At 42.8% G+C, this 23,594-nt stretch overlaps 1 protein-coding gene across 1 annotated transcript; it reads left to right on the top strand.

Moving 5' to 3' along the window:
* The first annotated feature begins 1,345 nt into the window (after positions 1–1,345).
* Positions 1,346–19,042, top strand: LOC142947319 (SITS-binding protein). Its single transcript, XM_076088823.1, has 10 exons — positions 1,346–1,816; positions 2,978–3,149; positions 11,583–11,790; positions 12,004–12,154; positions 13,979–14,176; positions 14,562–14,830; positions 14,976–15,112; positions 15,665–15,786; positions 17,632–17,811; positions 17,906–19,042. Exons 1-10 carry the CDS (start codon positions 1,346–1,348, stop codon positions 18,077–18,079), a joined length of 2,082 nt encoding a protein of 693 aa, XP_075944938.1. The 3' UTR covers positions 18,080–19,042.
* Positions 19,043–23,594: the final 4,552 nt, after the last annotated feature.

The following is a 23,594-nucleotide window of genomic DNA, read 5'->3' on the forward strand; positions in this document are numbered from 1 at the left end:
TTCTGTGAGAGCTAAGAGTCGAGCAATGCTTTGTATTGTACATCAATACATTGACTCAGCACATTTATTGTCAAACAGTAGTCCACCTGCATTGCATATTTATTCTCATAGCTCTTCTTTCAGGTTTAGCTTTTTTTTTAACGAGACATTTCTTTGAGTGTTTTTTGCGGGATTCAAACGAAGCGATTTAAGAGTGAAATTGAATAAAAGTAATCTAAAATGACAAATATAATACTTAGTTATGGTTATACAGTAGATACTTGGTCATGGTGATTAGGGAGCACTGACCCTGGAGCTTCAGCATGGACGTTTGGTGGATGACAGGTGGTTCATCACACTTTGTAAACTGAGCAGAACTGTCAACGCAAACCGTCTCAAAGCCATTTTAACCTCGACATGCAACCAAGTCCCCGGTATGCAAACCAAATCTTCATAACCAACTAAATTATCTGATTCATTTTTGTTTAATTCTATTAAAAACAATGTATTAAACACTGGACATGGTATTATTCACCTCTTGGCCAGTTTGATTAATACGCCCTTAGATGTAGCCAACTAATTTAAACACACATGGCATGAAGACTTCCCTGGACGTAACTACCCCACTGCTAAGGTACTTGTCATTTTGAAAGCAGTTTCAGACATCACTCTTTTGCTCGCTTGCTATTAAAATATGGAACACCACATGATCAAACTTGGATAGGGCATGGCAAATGACGCCCTGGCCGTCTACCAAACCACCGGATGTCAAGTCTCCACAGTCTTTACGCACGGAGAGCGCACGGAGAGTTTGCAAACACGCATGGGGATCCCTCCCTTTCAGGCTGTCCGTGGCCTCCTCGCCCCGGCGGGCTGTTCCAAGACTCAGCCAAACCCTCCTGATCCCCCGTTTCCCTCTCTCTACCTTTCCTCTGAAGAAACAACCCGGCATTACGTCAGAAAGTGCAGGGCAAGCAAGACAGCGTCTTAGGAGCTATTCGTAGGCATTGCTGCCAAACCCGGCTTGGGGCTGCTCACGAGCTCACTGCAGCCAATGTAATTTACAAATGCAACTCTTTTAAAACAGCAGCAGTATGTGGTAAGTCACTTCTTCATTCATACTGTTTTATTTACTCGCTTGGATTTTTTTTTCTCACAGCTTTCTTCACATGACAGGTCACTGTTGCAGGCACAATTGCGCAAAACAACAAGCGTGTAAACGGTGTAAAGATAAAGAGTAGGCTGGTTTACCCCGTAGCCTTACTGAAAACACCATGACGTGATGATGAAGCAGCAGAGTTTTTTTACGCACAGAGATTTCTACAGCATTTTTTGTGTTTGATTCTTTGCTGATCTCAAAGACAACATGCCCCACGCTCGAAATAGGAACCCTAGCCCCATCCCAGAGGTAACATGGGACACAGGATTGAAGGAGATGAACGAGACCTGGAAAGGAGCTATTGCCTGTCTCGGGGTGGCCGTCTTCTTTGTCATGACCATCGGGATCATATATTGGCAGGTGGTGGACCAGCCCAACAAGAACTGGATCCTTAGGGGCACTTTTAGCGGACTGATCTGGGAGAGAAGAACCCACTCACTGGTCATACAGACCCTAACGGAGGACAAGACCTATGTGGAGATAGACGTCGGGAACGTGGGGAACCCCGACATCGAGGTTCCGTTCGTGAGGAACCTGTGCTGGCTGAATAAAACGGAGTTCTGCTATACGTGGGACTCGGTGGCCGAGGTGAAAATCTCGCTGGAGGTGAATGAGGAGACGGAGACAGAGTGTTACAGTATGACTTGGACGCCGGTGCACTGTCAAGTGGAGTTGAAGGTAGGGTTTCTCTCAGTCGCACTAAACACAGTCAGACTTAATGAAATGCCATTTTACGCGCAATGTTATGTTCAAAAACAGTAGTTTTGCACTTTGCATACAAAAAAATACAAGCAAATAAGCCTGTAATTATGTTCGGTCAATTTAATTTAGTTGGAATTGTTTAAATTAAATTTCTGAAGAAACTACGACATCATATTAAATCATTTGAAACAAAATACAATGATGACGCTTGAGCGACTCGTTTGAGCTGACATGCTGTCACAGACCAAATGAAAAAAAAATAAAAGATGTGCGTGATTCCCTCATCATTTCCCTCTCTACACCCGCGATTGAACTGCACTGAGCAGACATTCGTGTAAAATCTGCTTCGTCACAGTTGTTGTGGTTTTTTTACGTACACACTGTACTTTCCCCCCAGCTTAATTATCAAAGGCATTTAACTATTGGGTTGTTTAATCTGTCCCCACTGGAGCATTCCTCCCCATAACTCCCTGTCATGTGGCGCGACTGCTCACAGAAAATCTTTCCAAACTAAAGACGCCTTTATTTTTTCCAATTTTCAAAATCCTGCCTGGCGGCTCTCAGGTGACCAGTTGGCACCTGTTATGAAGCTCCTTAGCAGAGCCCAGATTTGCTGATTGTGAAATAAATGAGGTGCCGGTTTGCGCATTTGTTTCCCAGACGCTTTGAGGAAGGACACGCTTTCTCTTAACATTCTTGCCATTCAATCCCTTCTGCGTGCGATGCTTTCTGAGACACTCTTGTGTGCCAGCCATCGCATACCGACCTGTGCCCTTCATTTCTGCACTAAATAACTATAACTTGCACTAATTGTCAATTACATTTACCCAGAATTATCCAAGAAATCAGGCACTGGAAACATACTACAGTTAAATTCACCTTATATCCACTCGTAAATTAAATGTGCAGTAGGATTTATTAAGTCTGCTTAAACATTTAAATGATCTTATATCAAATTGAACTTGCATTTTCTTCTATCAGCTCTATTAATTCTCAAACATCCCACACATATCTATTTTATCCAGTCAGCATCAATTTTAGTTCAGTTGCTGTCTTCCCTCGGATTATAACTCTTCCTCTACCTCTTTCCTTTCCTTATGTGTCTTTCTCTTTTTTTGTTTTTGTGCATCCTTTCAGGACTGCTTCTCCATGACCAACGTGTCCTGGTACGGCGGCGCCAGTGTCCGGGGTCAGACCTGGCCGATCAACGATCAGAACGCCACCACGCAGCCCTTCATTGTGAGCGATCTTAAGGACAATCCCTCTGGCTTTGGCTCTGCCCTGGAACGCTACTTCCTGGGCTCCTCAGGTGAGAGGTCGTTGTTGCAAACAATTATTTGCATCAGCTGATATTTACTCTTATTGGAGGCTATCTCATTTACAGTAAGTTCCTCTTCACACCTTGGTCCGTTACAGTAAGAAAGACCTTCTCAAATATGTCAAATGACCCATTGTCAGCTGTTGTTCCACACTTGCCATTGGTGCAGGGTTAGCACAAGGGCTTTTGGAAATTGGACCCCACATCAGTGGGTATACGATGTGTGGCATGACTCCCAGGGTGTGAGGGAAGCCCTGTGGATGTTGTCGTGTTTTCTTACCACCCCCCTCGTGCACGTTTGTTTGTGTTTGAGCTGAGAAAAATGGTTCGACCGCCTCCCGAACCAGCATCCCCAAAAAACACACACCACTGACTGGACAGGACGTTCATCCCGCTAATAGAATGTAACACAATACTGTCTGTGGCATTTCAGTTGATTAATTTAGAGATTAGACTACAAAGGGAAGCAAACCACCTTCAGCATCTTAAATTAACTCTTAGGGATACCGAGGTAATTGCCTTTTGTTTCTATTAAAGGGGCAAGTTGGATGATGGCGCTGCTGACTCTTATAACTCATCAGGTTATTTTGGAGTTGTTTGATTTTATCCTGGGACCAAAGGGGGGGAGGGGGGGGGGGGGTGAATGAATGGTTAATGTGACTGATGAGGAACGTGTCGTGTGTGTGTGCACATGAATGTTGGGTGCTAGCGGGTATAGCATTACTGCAACCTCGAGGGACTATGCGCTTAAGTTGTGTTTGTGTGGAGTTTGCTTACTTAGCTTCTTCATTCTTGAAAGATTTTGGATAAATGCAATACAATTTTTTACAATCAGACATTTCCAAATCCAGTTTTACACACATGCACATTGCAACATGTACTTCTTCGTCAGTGTGTTCGGGAACCCTGTGCATACCGTGTGTACGCATGTGTGTGCAGTGTGTAGCTACAAAGTCAAGGTGCCAAACAGCGTCTAGATCAGGGTGAAACGGTGAGACAAACAATCACCTATTATGACTTCGCTGATTGTTTGCAGTAGTCTCACGCACACATTCATTCACATACTGACAGAAACAAATGCACACATGCACGCGCACATACACCCATACACATTTTGGAATGTTATGTAACACGGTGGCAGGCTTAACAAGAGAGTCACATGACTTAAATCCCTTTTCCACCTTGTGAGAGGACGGCAGTAATTACCAGGACCCGGTAACCCTTTGTTTCTCCGTTTAGCTTTGCACAGAGAGAGAGAGAGAGAGAGAGAGAGAGAGAGAGAAAAAACACAGATGAGATGAGATCCCGATTAGAACAACTGTTTGAACGTTGCCAAGTAACCACTCACAGACACACACTGAACATAGCCCAAACGGAGAAACTGATGCTCAGCAATGACAGCGATGCCTATTGGATCATTAAAGTTTTTTTTAATATGATATCTCTCTTTAAAGTTCAAGGATGTTTTTGTTTGCCTCTGATATTTACATAATGTGCCTCATGAGAATAGTTTTTCACAACTGAAGACATTTTGCAATTTGTACTTGGCTGCTTTCCTATTCCTAGGATCAGTGGAAATTATTACAGACGAATCTTTTTAATGCATTTGGACAGTCTTTGTTCTCTCATGCATGCAGCTCATGAGTTAAATATTAAAGAGACCTAACAATGTAGACTGCCATGCTTCAGATTTAGCTAATGTGTCAAGAATCTTTAATCACCACTAACAAAAGTGTTTAACCATCAGACTTGCAGGGTCTTGTGTTGCAGGTAGAAAAGTGTTATTTTATTGAACTGCAGTGACATAAACCTGGTATCTTGGTATGATTCCCTAATAGCCTCGGTGGGAAGATAAGCTCAATAGATAGAGGGCTGTGCAATCCAATGATGTACCGCTACTTTGATGTAACATTGAGACTGACACCAAAATTTACTTGTGCTGCTTGTGCACCTTTCATAGTCAGACAAATAGTTTTTATCATAATTTATTCATCGTTGATAAACTTCTGTAGAAGCAGCTCCAGGCTCCTGCAAAAAAAAAAAAAACACGCATCTGTGCTCTTGTGCACATCGGACTGGTTGGAACACCATTACCTCTCCTTACCTTCATCTGTGAACATCAGAATATTAGACTGCAATACCAGACTTAGCTGCACTTGCCATCCTCTTTTTCCCAACAGCTCTGACAAAAGCGACTCGCAGAATCTCATTTTAATAAGCTGCAATATGCGACAAACAGCACGATGTGGTAGAGTCATAACTGTGTTATTGTTGTGGGACAGGAAGCAATTACAGCAGCTTTTGTGGAGAAAAACAATCCTCCATTATTTTTGCATGTAAACCGACCACATCGAATTGAATGCAGAACTAAAAATCACGTACAGCACGTAAAATAAAGACAACATCCAAAATGAACTGTTTTTTTATTCGCCATATTTCGTGTTCATTGTTGTGTTTTCAAGTAAAATTGTACAGAAAGCACAGCCGCTGGGCTTTCAATGTGTCCGCAAAAAGTGTATTTAACTTAAAACATTCACTGTATACTTGTATGTGAGACTTTGCACTTCTCAGTCAATAATATCTCAGCTGCTTTTAACCAAAAGAGAGAAGCGATTGACCATGTTTGATACTAACCAAACCAATTTCCATTTATGATTATAATTCCGCCCCATTTCTAAATGAGTTGCAGGTGTGTGTGTGTGTGTGTGTGTGTGCGTGCATGTGACCTGTCTCCACTGACTCTAGTTAGGCATAGGAGCACATTGTGAATGTGCTAGGCAACATGGAGCTGTGACTGACGACTGACTGAGCTAAGGGGACTCCTGGGGACGGTTAAAGAGCAAGACAAACGGAGTGAAACATGGAGCCACAGAGCAACAGAATGAATGCATACTGTACTGTGATAGTTGAGATTCGACATAACTACGCAAAGAGAGCAAAAAGTAACAAGTTCAAGAAGAGGTAGAACAGTAAAGCGGAGAGTCAAGGGGAGAAGATATATGCAGCTGTGCGGTAGAGTGACATTTGAGAGTGTTGCCAACTGGAGGAACTTATCATAGCCCCACCTGTCTTTATCCATACAAAAACAACTGGGCTACTTAGAACAGATTAGATATCACTGAAGCTACATCCTGCATGAAACATATAAGAGGGGACTAAGTTGTCCCAAAGCTTATGCCTACATTTACTCAACTGGAAGTTTTAAGGATCCAATGTACACAAAGTTTCAGTGAGCACATGTAAGCAGAAATAGTATAGATATACAGTAGGTGGCTATACTTTGGATAATTATTAGTGCACTTGGTCAAATCACATGACAGTAACCAGGTGCTGCCTGTTGACTTAATACAATACTGGAGGGACAATACATATACAAATATTAACATTTACATAAGGATTAACATTTCATCAATAATGTATTTTAGATTTTTTTTTTATTATTAAATCACAGCTAGTGTATTTAAAACCCTTCAATTTAAATTCACTAAGTCCAAATAAATAAATAAAATGAGAAGTTGTTGCTGTTTATTATTGTACTATATAATATATATATTTACAGTACCAATTTGAGCTTTAGTTCTGGCTACTTTATTACTATTGTATCTCTCACACACACACACGCACACAGATATTATCGTTTTAATTTGAATGCTAATATTTCATTGTATCATCCTATTTGGGATATTGGTAAATAACTTTTTTTTTGCTTTTTTTACCCTCAAATATATTTTTATATTTGAAGGTAAAAAATACGAGAGTGTAAAAATCCTTTTAAAATCCTTTTAATATCCTTTTAATATGAGCGTTATTCATAATCAGAGGGCCTCATTCGCATACAGAAACAGATACTGTATGTTTACATCAGACCTTGGCTCTCATCAAACTTTCCCCAACTCATCATTACAAATAAGGGCTTGGAGAGATACTATTTGTTTTCACAGCCAGCTGTTATAATACATGAGAGTGTGATACTCTAACTTGAACAGCTCTGGATTCAATAAAAGTAATTTATCTACTGTCTCTTCATATCTGAGCATCAGAGATTAGAATCAAATACAATTCCTGCCAGACTTGACAGCATCTCCTTAAGATCTAAGACCACCTCCTACACGCACATACACAAGTCCATATGCGGATGTGCATACACATTACCTCTTTCTCTCTCTCTCCCTTTATGCTTCTGGTCTCTCCATCGATCATTTGAGCATCATTTTTTTTCTCTCTCCTTCCACTCACCATCTCCCACCCCTTTTCTTTTATTTCTATCTCTGACTCAGTCTTTCCGTACGGGATCCAAAGAAACAATACTTTACTGCTCCTGCTCGTTTGTTGTTCTGTCTCTCTCCGAAGGGCCCGGCCAACCACATCACACAGATAGGCATAAAAGTTATGTAACCGTCATGTTGTTGTTGTTTTTTCTTTCAGATAATGATACTTAATCAGCTTTATTTGAAGTAACTGGATCTTATAACGACAAGGATGAGAGCAAGAAGTGAAAACGCATTTCCATTATGGTGCGTACTGGTGAGCAATAGTGAAGCAAGATTAGATTAGATTAGATTAGATTAGATAACTACAGAAAAATGTGACTGTTACACAGAAATCTGAGCACAAAACGTTCTAAAAAAGCAATCATTTTGTCCGTTACTTCATATTTTTTGCAGGGAAAGTTAAGTGGACCTTGATTCAAAAGTCCCAGCATTTTCTCTTCTGGCTGTTTGAATGCACAAAGCTGAGGCCTGGTGGACTAAATACCAACACTTTCTCCTAAAGTATAATTGAGGCGGCTTAGTTAAGATTTAGTACCAAATAATAACGGAAAACACAGGTGAAGTGAAGGCTTGTTCTCTTCTACAGTGGTTTTTTTCTCGTGGTTGAGTATTTCCTTCGCATTTTCTTTGTCTTTATGTCAACCCAAGATCACTGAGTCACAGGTATACAGAAATAAATGCTGAAAAAAATCCAGCTTGCATGTAGAAGGAAGACAAGCTGCTCATCTGTTACTCAATCGGTCCCCAGAAGGTCCCTGGGCAGCTGCCCCGAAACCTTTACTCTTCCAGGACGAGCAAGAGGTGAAACACTTTAACAATGACTCACTTAGCCAATTCAAGCTTTGTTAAAAGCAAGCTGTCATCTCCCGTATGAGAGGCCTATCACATATATGAAAATCATCCCGCAAGATTTTCCACAGTCAATCTATAGTTTCCATCAAGGACAACAAGCAAGAGACAGCAGAGATTGACCCTTTTAAATGGAGCGTCTGTCCACTGATGTAATTACAGTGTGTATCAGCTCATTCACAGCCGTCTACATCAACAGTCTGTGGTCGCTCAGGTCAGCTGTGTTTCCTTTGTTGAATACCTTTTATAAATGCTCTGAAAAAAATCCTTGTTTCAGTGAGCATTTTTTAAAATTAAAATAAAACACAATCTAGTAAGGAAGTTGTCTGCAAAACACTAGAACTGAATTGCTTTATCAGTATGCTTACTTCACCAGCTGAGACTGAAGTAAATGGTAAATAAATACTTTGATATTACATCAAAGTATTCAAATGTGAGATCTTCTTGTCAGATCTATTTTCATGTTTCTTCTTGGGACATTTGTGCAGAACACAGCGTCTCACACTTGCAGCAATAAAACTGATTGATGATAGGAATTGAAGCAGAGAAAGTCTCATTAGTGTTTCATTATTTCATTATAAGTGGAATTGGAAATTTACTACCATGGCAAGATCCCAGTTTTGTGGCCGTCAATGTCTTGAGGTTGGGCACAGAAACTAAGTTTCCATTGTTAAGGAAATGCATGCCTGAACTCACACACACACACAGACTTGCACGCACACACATAGTTCGCGATTGAATGCACCTTTTATAACCCCAGTCAGGTCTGTAAATGTGCACAGGTGTCATAAATAACAGTATAAATATGACAGGTAAAAGAGTGTAGCCCATCTGGACAACAGCAGCAGGGAGTCAGGCGGCGGCGTTTTGCACCCGGACCAGCCACTCTCCGAGGGCTTAGACGCCACATCAAAACCTTCCTGACCCATCAAAGGGTGCATGGGGGTCACCTCCGCTGCCACCTCCAAACGTTCAGCTCGGGCTGAGCCAGAGGAAGTGCCGAACCTTTATGGTCCTATAAGTCCTGCTCTGTTTTTTTCTTGGAAGTCTACAGTTTCCCATTAAAGGACGTGTGTGTGTGAGAATGCATTGTATACGTGTGTAAAGAGGCGACCCAAGGTTGCATGATTTGTGCATTCGTTCAACAGCTGTAAAAATTGAGGCATGTGTGTATCAAATCATTCAAATCTGCACAGTAAACTTTCATTCATTTTCACCTTTGCGTATCTGTTGCTTTGAAGGTGAGTGGATACGGTCGGTCAGGCATATAATTTAGCTTTTGAGAGCTAGTGGGAAATATTTCGGGGGAAGCTTGGAGTGTTTTAGGATTTGTTCTAAAAATAGGGTCCTTCCTCTCGCTTCCCCTTTAACTCCTGTGCACCCCACCTTGGCTGTAACTCAAGGCTTCAAACCTGCTTCACTTTCTTTAAATAACACTTATTGATTCCTGCTCCTGTATGGTACATGCATCTGGAGATACTGTTCGGTCAAAGATGTTAGTCCGTGTCATTCTGAGCGCTGAACTTTGAGGTTAGAAGTTCCTCTTCGATCAGAAGTTCCTTCCATACTGAAAAGGCATCCCGGGACATGCAAAGTGCTTTGAGTAGAACTGTATAAACACACGAGACGGGATTTAGTATATTTACCATTCTAATCTGCATGATTACTCAAAGATGGAATGGAAGGTACAGCCAGATTGTCCCATTTCCTTGAGACCCTGCATTGTCATTTCCCATAAAAAATTAAATATGACTCAAGAAGTCATGCTTGCAAACTTAAACTTCACTTTCCACCCTGTGTGCACTTTGGTAAAACACACTGTTTGCAGCCTGCTGTATCTGCACATCATTCTACGAGGTTGCTCGGTGTCTGGTGTACTCTGGACGCCTCTATTTCCACTGCCTGCATTCCACTTCCATCCTTCCATAAAGCTATAACATTTTCACCGCTGCCCCATTTTCTACTCCACTGTATGAGTACATTATTGACGTGCACAGTTTCACGGCACCTTTGCTATATTAACAATAGCAGTTTTATCCCCTGCGGTTCGAATATATAACAGTGTTTTCTGCAAAAATCTACATTTATCTGCCATTATGAATCTATAACAAGCAGTTGGGAGGTGACCTAATACCTTGTGAGGGGCAGCTGAGGAGTTAACAGTATCTCTTTGACATTATCCGTTGCAAACACGTGATAAGTACCCTGTGGTTGAAGGATCTTCACTAGGCTTTTTGCAGCACTTTAATACTGATCTCTGAAACTATTAATCTGATTATGGACCGCTACGTGAGTGTGCTGCCTGCTCCTGGTACCCCTGCCTGCAGGAAAACAGTAAGCCCATTGAAACTAGAGAGGGTGGCTGAAGTGAGCCAAGCTCTCAGGCCCGGTTTCTCAGACTGCCTGCCTGCTTTGAAAACAGGTCTTGCACACTAATCTGTTCATTGATCAGCTACCAAATCCCAGTGTGGCTACTTTGCGCTGATTGTTGAGCAGATTGTGCAGAGCGAGGTAGACCCGGGGTCAGAGTCTGGGCAGGGGGGCACTGGCCTGGGTTCTGCTGACCCGAGATGGGACAGACCCAGAGCGGTGCCGAGCGGAGAGGAGAGGAAGGTGGTTAAAGCTGGGAGGGAGAAGGTGGGAGTCACGACGGGTGAGAGGTGGTGAGGATAGGGGGTGGGGGTAACCTGAGAGGGACGGGGCATTCCTTGCAGGGCAGCTACATCTGCAGACACAATTATCTGCTTCGCATAATCTTATAATTTCCCGCGGCCTCTGGAAGGCAGCATATACATACAGTAGGACAGGAAATGCTGGTTTCCACACTGAGGTTGAATAAGAGATGTGCTTCATAGTAAATCTGAAGGAGAAAAAAGTGTTTGTCTTCAATGTGACTTTGGATATGTATCCCAGCCATCTCTCGTTGGTGTGCAGTGTAACCTACCTACTTCAAAGTTGCCAGCAGTCCCGGTGTAAACTCATCTAACCGCATACTGCTATATCTCATTCTAGCGAGTGTTTTTCTCACATCTGAGTGGCGCAATATCAGCTGACACTCTACCTCCCCATACTCCATCCGTCACACTCGCCCTGGTCTCAGTATCACTCGAGCACGATGTCATATAAGAGGAATCTGCAATGGGCCGTCTCATGCTTACACTGCTTTTGATTGCTTTACATCAAGGGCCACTTGATATCTGTTTAAAGTGAGACATTTTATCATCTGGTTCTCTGAGACAACAATTAATGAAATGCTGACAAACTAACATCCTGTTCCCTCTCCTGTCTGCTTCCCACCACACAGGTGTTGCCGTGTTTGTGTCTCCCGATATTCCCCTGCAGCTGGGGGTGGACAGCAGACAGCAGTTCTGCCTGCAGTCGCTGCCCAGTATGGAGCGTCTCCCTCTGCAGTACACTGTGTGTGTGGCCCACAATGTGAAAGCTGCTCACCAGGAAGCCGTGCAACAACTCTTCCACCACAGCAGGGAGCTGCCCAACATGAACGCTCTGTGGTTAGTTCCGTTTAGATTGAGATTAGCGGGGATTTCCTTGTCAGAAGGGGAATGTCTGTTTTGTCCTAATAGCAATAAGTCAAACAGTGGTGCATCTCTGGGTCCAATGAGCACTGACTGAAATTCTGTGTGTATTTAGTTACTCATAAACTATCATCCATCCAGGTTCCTGAGATCAGCAGACTTTGTATGATCCCTCTGTGTGTGCTGTAGGCTGCCGTTCTGGAAGCTGCTCACCACCGTGGATTCAGGGCCGAAGGTGGAGAGGGAGCTGAGGACCTTCTCTAATCGTCTGAGGAGACACCAGCTAGGGGAGGGAGTCATCAGCCTCAATGAACATTCCACCACCCTCCTCTCCGACATGGTACGAGCTCATCACTGGGCCTCACCGTACCGTCTCTGTACCACCAGCCTCAAAGTCTTTAGCAGACTGGGGAATCTTTCAACGGCAGACCTGCTCAAAACCCGTCAAGGGTAGAGATGAAAGAGTTTTCGTGGGCCGCTGGAGACAAGCAGGGAGCGGATGAGGGAGGACAGCTTCACAGAAATGTCATAACGTAGAAAAAAAGATTGTTTTAGGGCTTCATGTTGAATGAATTAGTTTCCCTGAGTGCAGACCACACTACCTGCAGGCCGCATTTTGAATTGCCTTAAACCATGTAAATGTGATGTATCACGTAATATGTTTCAGGGATTCTAAACTTCATGATTTGGTCGATATCTGGTTAAAAAGGTGTAGGTGGTGTTTATCACTGGTTCACATTTACCCAGTTCTCCAAGTCCTTGAAAGTTGTCGGGAACTGCCGGGAAACAAGACCACCAGGACTACTGTCAAGTGGATCTAAGTCAATACCCGGTGATATTCCATTACAAACAACATATAGCAGAGAGAGGACAGAGACTCTCCCGACTGATCTCAGGTTGCTCTGAGTGTGGTAACCGCAGGGATGGGAAAGAATTGGGTGTGTTGAGATTAGACGGGATGTCAGCCAAGACTAACTTGAGTAGGTGATCCTGACACTGGCTTGATGCTGCAGCAACAGACGAGGAGGTGGGGGGGACTTTCACACAATCTGTCCATCAGAGAGACTGAGTTTATTATGCGTACAGTACGTTCCCATTACCAGATCAGAAGGTGTGAAAGGATTAAAAAGAGGGGGTGGAAATGGGAGGAATAACACGTGTCAGTTGATGGATGTCATTTGATCTTCCCTCACCCACAATCTCACGTTTTCTTGTACATCAAAGATATTATGCCAGTTTTGTTGTCACCCAGTCCCCCCCCCCCCATAAAAGCCATATAGAATCAGCCAAATGAACAGCGCTGCATGGAAACGTATGGAACTTGTAGTTGTCCGTGACGTTTGAGGCTCCACAGAAGTGTGACCGGCAACAACGATCCTCTGTAAAATAAAATAATTTAAAAAAACTAGGCTTCTCTTTCACTCCAGTTTTACAAGTGTTCATAAATTATCAGTCACACTGCAACACACACTTTTTTTCCCCCAGTTTCCATATTAGTTTGGAAGTGCAGGCGGTGGAAAATTTGGGTTATTAATAAGTTTGCCACATTTCTAAATTTATTACCCAGACACTAAATAATGCAGCTGTTTGCAACCCCAGTTTAAAAAAAAGAGCAGATGCTAACTTATGTTTTGGTCTTCTTTGTGTTCATTTCTATGTTTGACAATTATGTAAGATTCAAATTCAGGAAAGAAGCAGAACAAAATTTAAACATCAGAAAGAAAAACTTTCCAAGAAGTTACATAAAATGTGCTAATCTACCCTTTCTTCACACAGCGGGTTGATCTCCTGGGGTCAGTCTTTGTGTTCTTAAAAGGTTTTGTTCCATAGTTATGTAACCTGAAATCTCTGTTTGACTTGACCATGTCAATTCCAAAGGATTAAAATACACGTTCTGACAGAGGTCATATAGTTCAAAGGGGAGATCAATGGGTCAAATTTAAAGCAAGCGTTCTTAATATAAAGATATTTGTCATTCCAGCTCATAAACATAATGAATTATTCCATTAGTGCATCATATTGTATAATAATTATTTAGAGACAATACAAGCAATTATTGAGAAAATTACTTTTGAGTGTATTCGGCTGCCTCACTAATGCAAAGTGTTGACATTTCATGATTGTTAATGCAGATATCACAGTGTATCTCTCTGTCTCTCTGCAGGACCATGACTACCTCAACAGCAGGAAAAGGGGGATGTCCAAGAGACTGACCAGGGACCTCCCACTTGTCAAGCTTCTCAACATTTCCATCACCCTGTCCCCTTTCCTGGGCGTGGACACCACGCAGTTCCACACCTCCCTCATGGACGGCACTGAGGCCCACTGGCTCAGTCTCCCCTCAGCCCCTCAGGGACAGCTGGTGAGACCTGAGTGGAGCTCAATTAGCAGTGTGCAAAGTCCTCTACATGTTAACTTTTACCCAGGGTATCCTTGTGGTAAAGAGTTGGCTTCGGACACAGTAAAGTCCACTTCCTCTGCATTGTGATCGGTCCATTCACAGAAAACTTATTCCACGTCTAAAAAATTGAACTTCCCTACACTTAAAAAAAACTTTTTTCCAAAAGTAAACACTTTCCATCTGCCTTGCAGCCGGTCTCCATTCACTGGTTGCAGTTTGATAAAAAGCAGAGCAGTGTGAGCATGGCCTAATCCGGAAAAATCTATCATTGCAACAGCGGAGGATAAATAGAAATAATAATAGAAAATCATAGTTGTATAAAATGAACTCTACTTCTGTCCTTGAGATCCCGGTGATGAGTCAGTGGCGAGGAAAGTTCTGTGTAAAGCTGAACATCACCAACCCAGGAGCGGTGAGCTGGTTCCTGGACAGGGTGGGAGCCCTGCAGGCCCATTTGGGGATGGAGTATGTCATGCTGGAGGGGGGCGAAGGGAATCTGTTTGAGGAGCAAGTCCTGCGGCCGCCGCAGACTCTCGGGGGAGACAAGTACATCAGCCTGCTGGCCGACCTGGCCACAAGGATAGGAGACTCCACCATGGTGACAGCAGGGACACGGTAACGACCTCAACCATTTTATCTTGTTTGTACGCTCCATCGACGGTTATTTTTTTACCTAATATCAACTGCCACTGTTTATAGAGAGGGATTATTTAAATGTTTTAAATTGCGTCTTATAATTGTGGTGCGGTTTGTGTCTCAGGTCGAACCACAAGCCTCTGTTTGTGAGGATGACCCCCATGCAGTCCGACTGGAGCCCAATGGGCCTGAAGGGCATCATTCCCTCCCTGCTGCACCACACTCTGCTGGGATACAACTTCCTCATTCCTGATGCAGTAGGTAATACCACAGCCTATGGGTCACTTTTCTCACCTCTAACAGTACGTTACCGTACTTAATGTTTCATGAAAACTAAATAATTCTTCACTATTTCACACAAAAAAACAAGACAAAGAATGCATCTGATTGCCCCCCCCCAAAAAAAAGCCAAGTCTTCTCTGATTGGCTTGCAAGAAAATATGATACACCTTTAAAAAGGTCGTTCTCAAGCTGTGATTGGAGATACTCATACTCAGATACCGGTCACTCAGTGTGTTGTCTCGTGTAATAACTCAGCCGTAAGGTTTTAGATCTTTTCTCAGTGCAAAGACTAAAAGAACGGTTCAAGTTGGTGGGAGCAATCTTTACATGTGGTTTGTCTTTGCAGGTTTCAGTTAGTCTTTTCCCAAGCTTCTCTTTGTGCTGTACTAAACAAAATGTGGACTTTCTACTTCTCGCAATATATTTTGAAACTGCCAATTCCAAAAGCAAGAAAAGGACTAAAGGATCAATTGTTTAAACTAACATATCCTAATGTTCTCTGCTTCTGTCCATCTCTCTCTCCGCCCTCAGGTGGCTCTCTGTCTGGAGACCTGGTCACAGATGAGGAGTTGTTCATTCGTTGGCTGGAGATCACGGCTTTCCTCCCCGTTATCAGCTTCCACACGCCACCCTGGGTCTGCGGAGAGGACCGGGTATACAACTAGAATTATATTTTGAAAAACCACAACCAAAACCACATTACACAGCAGTTAGTGCCCCTCATGTAGCCGCTCCAACCCGGCAACTCTTTCCTCTTGAAAACACTTTGGCCCACCCTGCAGCCTCAGGCTGAGGCGCTGTTATTACATCAGCCCTCATCCCCATTAGATATGATTACAATAGCAGCAACCAAGTAGGCGCATATTCTTTTGCAGACTGGATAACAAGATTTTCACTTGTGAAGATTTGCAGTGGAGAGATCAAGTGAAGTGATGTGTGAATGCTGGATTATCCCTCCTTCTTTGCACAGTGGTTAAGATTGCTTATGAAAAGAGGAGAGTTTATTGACCCAGCAGCCTCTCCTCAGTTTTGAGGGTCAGTGCGGAGAAGTTCCCACCGGTGTGTTTGCAGAGGAGCATGAGGGCTGCTGAGACCTGGTCTATCAAAACTCAGACCTGGCAGCAGGAGAGATAGGACTAAACCCTGTCCCTCTCCGCTGGAAATCAGGAATGCACGGTTCACCGTGCACGGCGAGAAAACACGGCCTACCATCTCAGAGAGTACGGTGACAGATACAGGTGACTTTTCATGGCTCAGGTTCCTGAACATCAAGAAGATTTGGGGCTATTTTCCCCGCTCCCCTCGCTTCCCCTCCCTTCTTTCCTCAATAGGAGCGACTGCCTGGCTCCCTCCCGACTTCACCTGTGGTTAAGAGTCCATCTGTTCTGAATTACACTCTCTCCTCAAGATTTATGGCTCACTCTCACTCTCAAGAGCCGGAATGATAATGAATTTGAGGACAAGTCTTGGAAAAATACTTTATTGTGGCAATTAAGATTTCCATGAGTAATTGACAAGTGTGACGGAGTGGGAATGATCGACTGTTTTTTTTTCCACGAGGAGAGGTCGGAGGCAGCAAAATATATTGGTTGTGACTTGTGTTGCGTGACAAAGATAGAAAATAGGCCTTTTGGACAGCAAGACATTTGACAGCAGCAATGTTTTCCATTTTGGTCTCTTGCGTGGCCTTCAATTTATAAACTCGGCTTAAGTGAGACTGAGAAGAAATTTTAGAGGAAAGTAGACCGCTGCATTAAAAATGATGAATGAGTCTTTTTTTTTTTTTTTTTTTAATGGGTGTACTTTAAATTTGGCGCACCTTTATTTCCAGAATGTGTGATACTTAAGTCATAGACAGGTCACAGCAGTGACCGCATTGGAGTCAAATAGCAATGAAACCTCAAACCCACACACATGCAACACACGACTTCTCAATTAGAGAGAGGTCCACTCAAACCCGAGCTGTGACTTCAGGCTCATTCCTACAAATGTTCTCAATCCCAACTCATAAAAAGAATTTTTTTTTATAGATGCGGTCAAGTTTTTGTTTTTGTCATGGGACACCGGAGAGGATGTGACCTTTCCAGGAATGCTGAAGTGGTTTGGACGGAGCGTGACAGGGGAAAGACTTGGACAGTGTTAAACCACTAAGTCAACAGTGAGATGCTTTTAAGTTCTGTTTGCACGTCTGGGTGTAGAGATGGCACAAATGGCTTTAGCAGAGCGCATTGTCAATATTATTCTTGTCGTGAATCCTCGAGGCAGATGATTTAGTTCGGGAAAGAGGTTTGTTTTTGTTTCAGCTTGTTGCTCTAGAAGTGGTTCTGAGTGGAAAAAAAAAAAGGCTCCCGAACAGGGAAGACAATGACTCTGAATAGATTTCTTCCTGAGCATACTTTGGACACGGAAACACTCCTAATTATGAAAATGCATGATTATACAAAAATACTTTTAATCCTCATTACGTTATTGCTCATCTCTCCATTGGTGACCCATAGGTGCTAAACCTGACACGGGCCTACATAGCAAAGCACCAGAGCGATGTGATCCCACTGATAGAAAAGTATGCAGAGGAGTGGCTGATGACGAGCAACCCCATCTACCGGCCGATGTGGTGGCTCAGTCCCAGTGACCCCATGACTTTCACCATTGATGACCAGTTCCTCATCGGAGACGAGGTGACTTAATGATGTTCTCAATGGGAAGGAATCAAGTTGCAATATATACTTGGCATCCGAATTTGTTTTTAACCAAGCCGATGTGTGTTTCCAGGTCCTGGTGGCACCGGTGGTGGAGAAGGGGGCAGTGCAGAGGGATATATATTTACCTGACGGGGGCTTCCAGTGGCAGGACAGCAAGAATGCTCAGGTGTTCGATGGGGGGACGTTCCTACAGGACTACCCTGTGCCCTTGGAGGAGGTGGCTGTTTTCTTACGGAGAAGCTGAGTCACATGACTGATCCATGAGTCACCCGAATTATCCCGTTACTGTTTTGAATCAGATTCTTTTTTTCTCGTGCTGTTCTCAACTTGCACTTTTCCACTAAAGACCATTGACCCTGTCTCAAGGCTTGAGATGATATGTAGAAAGAATTTTTTTTTTTTTATACTTGCACTTTACAGTTCAAAATGATTTTTTTTTTTCTTTTCTTCCTTTTTAAAAAAATGATCGGTTTTACCTCTTTGCTGATTTGTTTCCGGACTTTTTTTTTGATCTGTTCTGCTTTTTTTGTATGTAAGTTCCGGAGAAATCTCTGCGTTTACGTACTGCATTTCTACAGTCTTTAAATTTTGAATCGCTGCTGGCTCTCTTGATAAGGAGGAACAAAGCAAGCCCCTTGTTGCTTAAAAATAATCTCTCAAGAAGACCAAATGAAGATATAGAAGGACAAAGGACAAAGGACAAAGGACAAAGGCTTGTTGGGAGGAAATTAGCTCACAGAAAGCTTCGTACCGAAAGTGACGCACCGTGGTACCCTATGTGTTGCTCACTCGTCAGAGAGTACTTGTACTTGAACCTATCAGGCCAACGGGCTGATGTTTTTTGAATGTACCTCATATTATGGATTTTCACTACTGTCATCAGACACAACAAACTTACCCTTAGCACTTATTCTTAGAGGAGTTCAACTTAATTTATCATATCTGTTGGACAGTTCTGAATGTCCTTTAGTACTGTAGGCCAGATGAACTTGAGGCCAAGCCACTGTAATTGTAACTCTGGCTATATTTGAATTTAGATTAGATGCTACCATTTTACTAACCTGCTGTAGTAAGGGCTTTTAAATGGGCCGCACTTTTTTTTATTACCAAGTCTGTCGGATGTTGTGTTGGTAGGCTCTTTCATAAGTCAGTGCCAAAATGAAGTTGAAGAAGAAAAGAAGAAAGCCTTGTTGACGACGCCACAGCTCGAAATGAGACTTTTAACAGTTTGAAATACACTCGCTCGCTTTCTTGCAGGGAGATAGGTGAGAAGACTGATACTGCTGTCACATGTGTATGGTAAATATTAAGACAGCGCAGGGAGCCGCTTGGCTTATCAGCGGTGTACAGACTGGAAACATGGGGAAACAGCTAGTCTGGTCCAAAGCTAACAAAATCATACTCAATAACTAAACAGCTTATATTTCGGTTATTTAATTCGTACAAAATAACAAAGAGTTGTGACTTCACGAGGGGTTAAGTGATGGACTATTTCTTGGGCCGAGGCAGTGACTTCTCCGTTTTTTATATTAAGTTAACCGTCTCCTGGTTGCAGACTTTCTGTTTACCATACAGATACAAGAGTGGTAGCAATCTTCTCATCTGAGACTCAGCAAGAAAGCGAATAAATGCATTTCCCAAAATGACGAACTACTCCTCTAATAGGACGACATGGGGAAAGAGCTCTTCAGACTAAATACATAAATAAGATGCTCTTCTATGTAAGGCATCTTATTGTAGCCATCTTGAATTCATCAGAAAGGAATACTTGATAATTGAATAAAAGGCCACAGAGATGTATTGGGCACATGAACCTTGATGAGTAATTGTAATCACATTCACGTCCATCGCTTGCCTAAATTCAATAGGATTACTTATGGAAGATATTTTTTTTTATTTGGTTTCAACGATGATTAATGCTTTAATCAAATTGTATATGAATGAGATAACGACTATATTCAAAACTAGCCCATGGAGAAATGTAACCAACTTACCACCATGATGCATTGAGTTAATTAGCTAGTTGGCTTTTCTTTATTGATTTGCTCTTCACCAGACAATCTTAACCGGCCAGCAGTGATGATACAGACTCTGGAACCTTAGTGAATGCTTTACCACTAAATGAATTGTGTAATTTTGATCGAACACGTTTACTGTATCAACTTGAACACTCAGGTCTACTGAAGCTTATCAAATCACCAAATGTCTTAGTGCAACGCAGTATGTTGTGAACACATCTACGTCTTAATCTCTCCCAGAGCTGAATGTACAATAGACAAACTGTGATTTCCCAACCAAGCCCTTCGTGCGAGGAGCTTTTCTAGTTCCCGTTCGAATGCTTTTAAGTCATGCTGCGGTATGTTCACGTATAAGTTGCAGGAAAAGCTTTGACGTGTTAATTCCTTCCCTCTACAGACTGAGCGAATCATGCGCCTTAATATGCCACTCTTAAATCTGGACAACACGCGTGTCTGGATTATTGCAGTAATGTACATATTACGATGACTGTGCCATTACAAGTGTTTTTTTTTCTCTTCTGTAAATCAGAGAACTTAGAATGACAAAGTTGCAATAAAGTTTACATTTTCTTACTTCACTTGGAGTAATTCAGTTCATGCTTATTTCAAGACAGTGAACACAACGGGGCAGCAGGGTGGACAGGTAAGCAGGGAGACCAGTTTTCAAGTGGAGAAATCAGCCTTACGGTTTAAGCTCTTATCTACTCTTTACCCAGGCCCAAATATGCCTCTGTGTGTGTTTGACCGTCTATGCTATGGATTGTGGAATAGACTCCAACACGCACAAATGACCCTAAAAAGAAATATGGGAAGTGAATACATGAGGATCGTCTTTTTCATTTGTGGTGTTTGTTGCATCCATGTCCGTGCCAGCTTGCACATGTGCACGCTCCTGTGTGAGTGTGTGTGTGTGTGTGTGTGTGTGTGTGTCTGCAAGGCTCTTATTATTAACACCCCTCACTCTTCCGTGTCACTCTTCCGTGTCAGAAAGTCTATGTCTATGTATCCGTGAACATGCTGACGACTAACATCTCCACTAATTCCACTTAAACCTAACAAAGGTTATTTTTAGATTCGGTGAGCACGCAGGGGGAAGGATCTTCAGGGGAATCACATTCAGCTCAACCTCCGCTAAGCTTCTCTTCCTTACCTTTCTCTCCTGCTGCCCCCCTTTGGCTGGGCTCCACCTTGGGGGCCCCAGGCCCTGCTCCTTTAGGGCAGTTAGACAGGTGCAGCAGGCCAGCCTTGGTGGCAGGCCTCCACGCCAGTCACCGAGCTCACCCATCTCCGTTTACATCCTCGCCTAAATCACTTCGATTCATGTGGCACTTTTTTTTAAATCCGGGCGCAGTTCTCAGCCAGATAAAATTCACAAGCCCAGTGTGGCTCCATGGTTTGTGAGGTGATGAAGTTACAGTGTTAAGAGTCCTGGAGGAACTCTGCTTCAGAGAACAGCAGAGGTGAGAGAGCCTTATGTGACCTTCACTACTATATGATTTAATGTTATTGTCTATTCAGACTCCAAAATAATGTCCATTTAATCCGTGTGCAATGAATGACTTTGTCATATGGTTGGTGTTGATCCTTTATCCTCAACAGCCCTTTGTGCGGTCCGCTTTAACGCAAAATCGAGGCACAATAACACAATTCTTTCCAGAAATCTTGCGGTCCAAGACATCCACCCTTAAACTAACATTTCGCAGCAGGACACAATCATTGTTTTCCCTTGTTCACTGATTCAACATGTAACATTCAACCCAATTCGTTTGGGACATAATAAAGCCTTGTCCGGCAGTGTAGGAAAAACAAATTGTCCTGCCAAAACCCAAATCAAGAATGACACAGATTATCTACAGGCAGTAGCTGCAATGAGAACAATGTAATTCAGCTACCAGCGACAACCACCACACAACATAGGAACATCCCCGCTCCTGCGTGAATGATTAGCTTATAAAACAGGAGGGGCAACATTGGCTCCCCTCTTTTCTTTGAGAGTGTTGTGGAGCAAGTGGTACATGAATTAAACTGGTGACAAGCAGAGGCCGTAGATCTCTCCCAAAGTCTACTTTTAGAAAGTGCAAGTCAAGGTTTTAGGTTTCAGTGTCCGCTCTTTAGTGAATGGGTTTTCCAGCTTGCCAATTAGGTGAACAATCTAAAGGCTTGTGGTCCGGAAGCCAGCCGCTTGAAGTCTGTTGATTATGCTGTATGGACCTGTCAGTCTTGTGTTCTAAATAGAGAAGAAACTTCCTTTCTCCTTTGTGTAAATACTAATCAAACATCTCTTCATGCACAGAAAGCCAGGACACACTTCAAAACAAGAAAAACAAAGTTCTAGCTTTGAAAGTGAAGCTTTTCCTCGAGAAGCCGAACTGCAGGTTCCCGGAGTTGACGAGGAGTAAGCAGACCTCAGGAATGCACTCTTGAAATGTTAGCCTGCTATCGGAAGCCGAAGGCAGGGTGACATCAGGGCGGGTGTACTATTGTAGAGGTGGGTGTGTGTGTGTGTGTGTGTGTTTGAGAGAGGGAGAGAGCCCAAGTGGTGGACAGGAGCTAGAGGGAAACTGTCACTGTGCAGGGACTTATTAATACACCCAGAGACGGAACTGGCTCCTGGGTGTCGTCCACTTGAGCCCAACCACCTGGCCAGATGGCATGCCACAGCTTCCCTTTGCTTAAGTAAACACTGAGCTAAGGAAGGAAAGAGCTCATTCTCACACCAGAACAGTTTTTAGGAGCTTTACTTTACGCTCTGACAATCACTTTAATTGTAAAACTGATTAACACAGGCATGACCACAAGTCAACCCACTGATACAGACGAGGGTTGAGCCTTGAAATAAACAAGAGCTAAAACATAATTTTGCAATGTGTGCTTGACAGCAGGGCGATATAGAGAAAATCAAATATCACCATGTATTTGATCAAATACCTTGATATTGATATTGCAATGACATTGTAAGTGTTGATCATTGGTGCTTTTACAAAACATGGACAATAATGAGATTTTTGAAAAATCTGTAATGTGGGTATAACGACTAGTCTGGTAAGTTTAGAAAAAGACATCACTTGACAGTAATGCAGCCTTTAAAACCAAGAACACTCACTTAAGATATCAAAAATCTAAGACAATATCCAGTCTCATGTCACAATATAAATATGATACCCATATTTTGCCCAGCCCTACTTAACAGGCCATTTCAGCTCACCTACAGCCTCATTGGTTCTCAGGGAGGGGTGTGGTTAGATTTAATAAGCCAACAGCTGAAGAACATGGGTCATATACTGCCAAGCTGAAAACCAGCCAAATGTCTCAAAGTTAGTGCGGCAATATATTATAAGCTATGCTAGTATGTTCAGACATTCATGGTCCCCAGAGGACCGTTCCTAATGACTTTGGTGGTCCTGAATTTTCCTCTGGTGCCACCAAGTACTTGACATTAGGATGGATTGCCGTACAATTTGGTACACACATTCATGTCCCCCTCAGGATGAACTGTACTAATCTTTGTGATCCCTTAACATTTCCTATCGTGCCATTATCAGGTTAGGGCTTTTTTTTGCTTGAGAAGCGACTAATCAATTATCAAAACTGTTGGATTTATTTAATCCAAAATTTGATTGTGTTGTTCGCACATCACACGCGTCATTAGTGGAGGCGATGCAGTGCATTTCTTCCACACGTTACGAATTGATGATTATAGAAGAACAGATTGTAGGAAAGAGAGAACATACTCAGCGGTCA

The sequence above is a fragment of the Anarhichas minor genome, unplaced genomic scaffold, assembly GCF_050575085.1.
Source record: "Anarhichas minor isolate MPS153535 unplaced genomic scaffold, ASM5057508v1 ptg000011l, whole genome shotgun sequence".
Classification (NCBI taxonomy): domain Eukaryota; kingdom Metazoa; phylum Chordata; class Actinopteri; order Perciformes; family Anarhichadidae; genus Anarhichas; species Anarhichas minor.